The sequence below is a fragment of the Crocuta crocuta genome, unplaced genomic scaffold (genome assembly GCF_008692635.1).
Source record: "Crocuta crocuta isolate KB4526 unplaced genomic scaffold, BGI_CrCroc_1.0 scaffold443, whole genome shotgun sequence".
Classification (NCBI taxonomy): Eukaryota; Metazoa; Chordata; class Mammalia; order Carnivora; family Hyaenidae; genus Crocuta; species Crocuta crocuta.
The window spans coordinates 1,258,021-1,261,232 of NW_027529446.1; the positions used below are offsets into that span (position 1 = coordinate 1,258,021).

At 66.5% G+C, this 3,212-nt stretch overlaps 1 protein-coding gene across 3 annotated transcripts in view; it reads right to left on the reverse strand.

Moving 5' to 3' along the window:
• The window catches only part of MOB3A (MOB kinase activator 3A), a 21,388-nt gene that overhangs the window by 3,659 nt on the left and 14,517 nt on the right, over positions 1–3,212 (reverse strand). For all 3 annotated transcript variants that reach the window (XM_077760674.1, XM_077760673.1, XM_077760675.1), the window contains one exon: positions 2,789–3,212. In XM_077760674.1, the coding sequence (XP_077616800.1) occupies positions 2,789–3,209 (421 nt within the window). In that variant the 5' untranslated portion in view covers positions 3,210–3,212. The remainder of the gene's footprint in view (positions 1–2,788) is intronic.

Below are 3,212 nucleotides of genomic sequence, written 5' to 3' on the forward strand. Positions count from 1 at the left end.
CCAGTCGTCTCTACCGCGTCATCTCATTTGAACGTCACTGACCGACACTTCCTTGCTCCTTTGTTTTTCGTGGTTTTTAAAAAAATGTTTACGTCCTCATTGTGAGAAAAAGAGCATGCTCACGGGGAAGGGGCGAGAGAGGCTCCGCGCTGTCAGCACAGAGCCCGACCTGGGGCTCGAACTCGTGAACCCTGAGATCATGACCTAAGCTGAGATCAAGAGGTGGACGCTCAATGACTGAGGCCCCCGGGCGCCCTCGAGTTTCTGAACTGTGGTGAAAGCGGGTCCAGGGAGTCCCGGGGCCGGTCCCTCTGGGACGCGGTGTGGAGCGTCAGGCGCCCCCGCGCGCTGCTCTCCACCCCCACCCGTTCCCGTCTCTCTCTGATGGCACGGGCGGGGCGCTGCCAGCACGAGCAGGTGGGTCCCCGACGTGAGGGGCTAGCCGCCCGGGGAGAGGACGCAGAGACGCCGCCCCTGAGGGGAAGCCACGGTGTGCCGCGCGCACGTTCCCAGAGGACACGCCGGCGTGCGGGGCGCGGGTGCAGAGGAAAGCTCTCAGGGCCGTGACCGCAGGGACAGCGGGGGACGCCCGAAGCCTGCAGCTGGGGCGCGTGGGAGAGGAAAGGCCCTCACAGGCGAGCGGGCCGTGAGGTCCAGCCTGAGCCTGCGCGTCGAGGGTGCCACCCGGCTCCCTCCTCTGTACCTGGGCCCAGGTGGCCTCTCGGGGCAGGGGAACAATGGTGCTGGCGTTCAGTGGTCGCCAAGCGCCGGACTGTGGGGAGCAGGCGCCCCGGCTCCTGGGCGCTAACTCTGTGCGGCGTTTGTTCAGCGTCACTGAGATGTGTGCGCGTTCCCCACCGCCCGCCTCTGGACACGGAGCGTGGTCCGTGGGTCCCTGAGGAGCAGACGCTAACTGTGAAGGGCCCTGGAGGCCACGTGGTGGGACAGTCCCCTGAAGGCTGGCAATCCCCACGCGCTGGGGGGCCCCCCAAAGTGGAAAGAGGGTAGAAGCTCAGAAGGAGCATCAGGCCCGCAGCAAACCGAGAAAGGGGCCCCGGGGCGCCTGCCTCGGCACTGCACCCCCGCGGGGCCCGGGCGCCAGGCTGGCCCTGCCACCGCGGCGCCTCTCCTAGAGCGGGAGCCACAAGGGCGCTCCTGGGCGAGGAGGCAGTTTAAAGTGGGCTGGTCTGGATGGGCCCGAAACGGAATCTTCCAGAACTTTGCCGCGCCTGCTCCTGAGGCTACTCTCCTGCGGGGTGCACAGCTGGCCCCGTCTGCTTTTATAAATAAAGTCACACCGGGACACAGGCCACCCAACTGCTGATGAACTGCCTACGGCGGCTTCAGGCCTCCAGCACAGACGTGAGTGCGCAAGGCACACAACGTGGGGCCAGCGATGCGGGGGAGTGAGAGCCGGTCCCCACGAGGGAAGGCGCGCGGCCCCCGGCCCAACACTAAGCACAGGCGGAACCAGCGCGGGGCCAGGGTGAAGCGTGGACCCCGTCTTCCTTTGCTCAGCCACAGACCCGGCCCCGAGGGGCAGGGCGCACCGGCACCGCTCTCCGCGTCACGCACTTCCTTCCGCCTGCCTGGCCGGGACGGCAAGCTGTGGGGTGGCGCTGGCCACAGGGGGCAGGGCTAGAGGCTGTGGCCCAGGCCAGGCCGGCTCCCCACCCAACGTGGCCGCGTGGGATGGGCCTGGGGCGCCCAGAGCCTGAAGGACAAGCGCCCACGCGAGGCCTCGGGGTGGCTCTGGACGGCCGCGTGGCACCTGCCAAGTGACTTCTCTGCCTCTCGATGGTGTCCTCTTCTGTAAGGAGCCCCCTTCTGCGGGTGAGCGGTGGGCTCGGGGCCTCAAGCTCTAGGGTGCTGTCCCCCAAGGAGCGGGTGGGACGTGCCGGGGTCCCTGCTGGTGGTCACGGCGACAGAGGGAGCACACACGCAGTGAGCGAGGGCCCCTGGGCTGTGGGGGGAGAAGCGGGAGCAGAGCCGCCGGCAGCCCAGAGCCGGGCCTGAGTCCTGTCTGCCCAGCAGCTGCTCGGGGACACGGTGTCAGCCCTGGCAGGGACAGCTGAAGCTGCGTCCAGGGGAGCCTCCTGGTGTCACTGTAACAAATTGCCACCGGCTTGGCGGCTTAACTACTTGCTGCATCCGTCGTTGTCAGAAGCCACAGCTCTGAGTCTGTCACTGGGGTGACGTCAGTCAAGGTGCTGCAGGCACCATTCCCTCCGGAGGCTCCAGGGTCGGTCCGTGTCCTTGCTGCCTCAGGAAGCGCACGGCCCCTTCCCTGCCGCGCCGTCTCTCGTGTCGATCGCACTCTGCCTCCCTCTCACAAGGGCCCACAACGACGTTCAGGGCTCAGCAGGATGATCGAGAATCCTTCCCCATCTCAGGGTTCTTAACTTTAAGCACCAGCACGTCCACCGCGCACGCGCACGTCCCTCGGCCACGAGCAGGAGCGAGGCGCCCACCCCCACCACCCCACGGACGGACCCTGAACACATGATGCTCGGGGAAGGAACCAGACACGAGAGGCCACGCGGAGTGTGAGTCCACGTGCGTGAAACATCCAGAACAGGCTCCTCCACAGACGGGAGGGGGCTCGTGGGTGCGGGGGGCTGGGGGAGAAGTGCTGGGGTGCTGGGGCTTCTTTCAGGGGGTGGTGGAACATTCTGGAACCAGACGTGGTGTTTGCACAAGTCTGCAAACATACTACTGAACGCCCTGAACCGCACGCTTTAAGCGGGCCGACTGTCCGAATGGACCCCGCCCGGCCGCCCCGACTCACCGACGTGGCTGGGGAAGAGCTCCTCGTTGTTGATCTGCACTTCGATCCAGTCCATGAGCAGGTCCATGTAGCGGGGGGCCGACAGCGCCGTGGGCTTGCGGAACTGGTGCTCGTCCTGCCAGCGGTACTCGTACTTGGGGCCGCCGGACATGACCGGGCAGGACTGCTCCGTGCACTCGTCACCGATGGTGCCGTAGATGAGGTTGATGCGGTTGAAGAAGTCCACCACGTGCACGGCCACCCAGTCGCTGAGCTCCTCGCCGGGGGGCAGCTGCACGGCCAGCTTCAGGTCCAGCCCCGCGTTCAGCGACGCCTGCGCCTTCTTGTGCAGCTCGAACCGCTGGGTGCCCGGCTGGAACTTGCGCTTGGGGCGGAAGGTCTTGTCCTTGTTGAACACTTGCTTCAGGAAGGGGTTGGACATGGC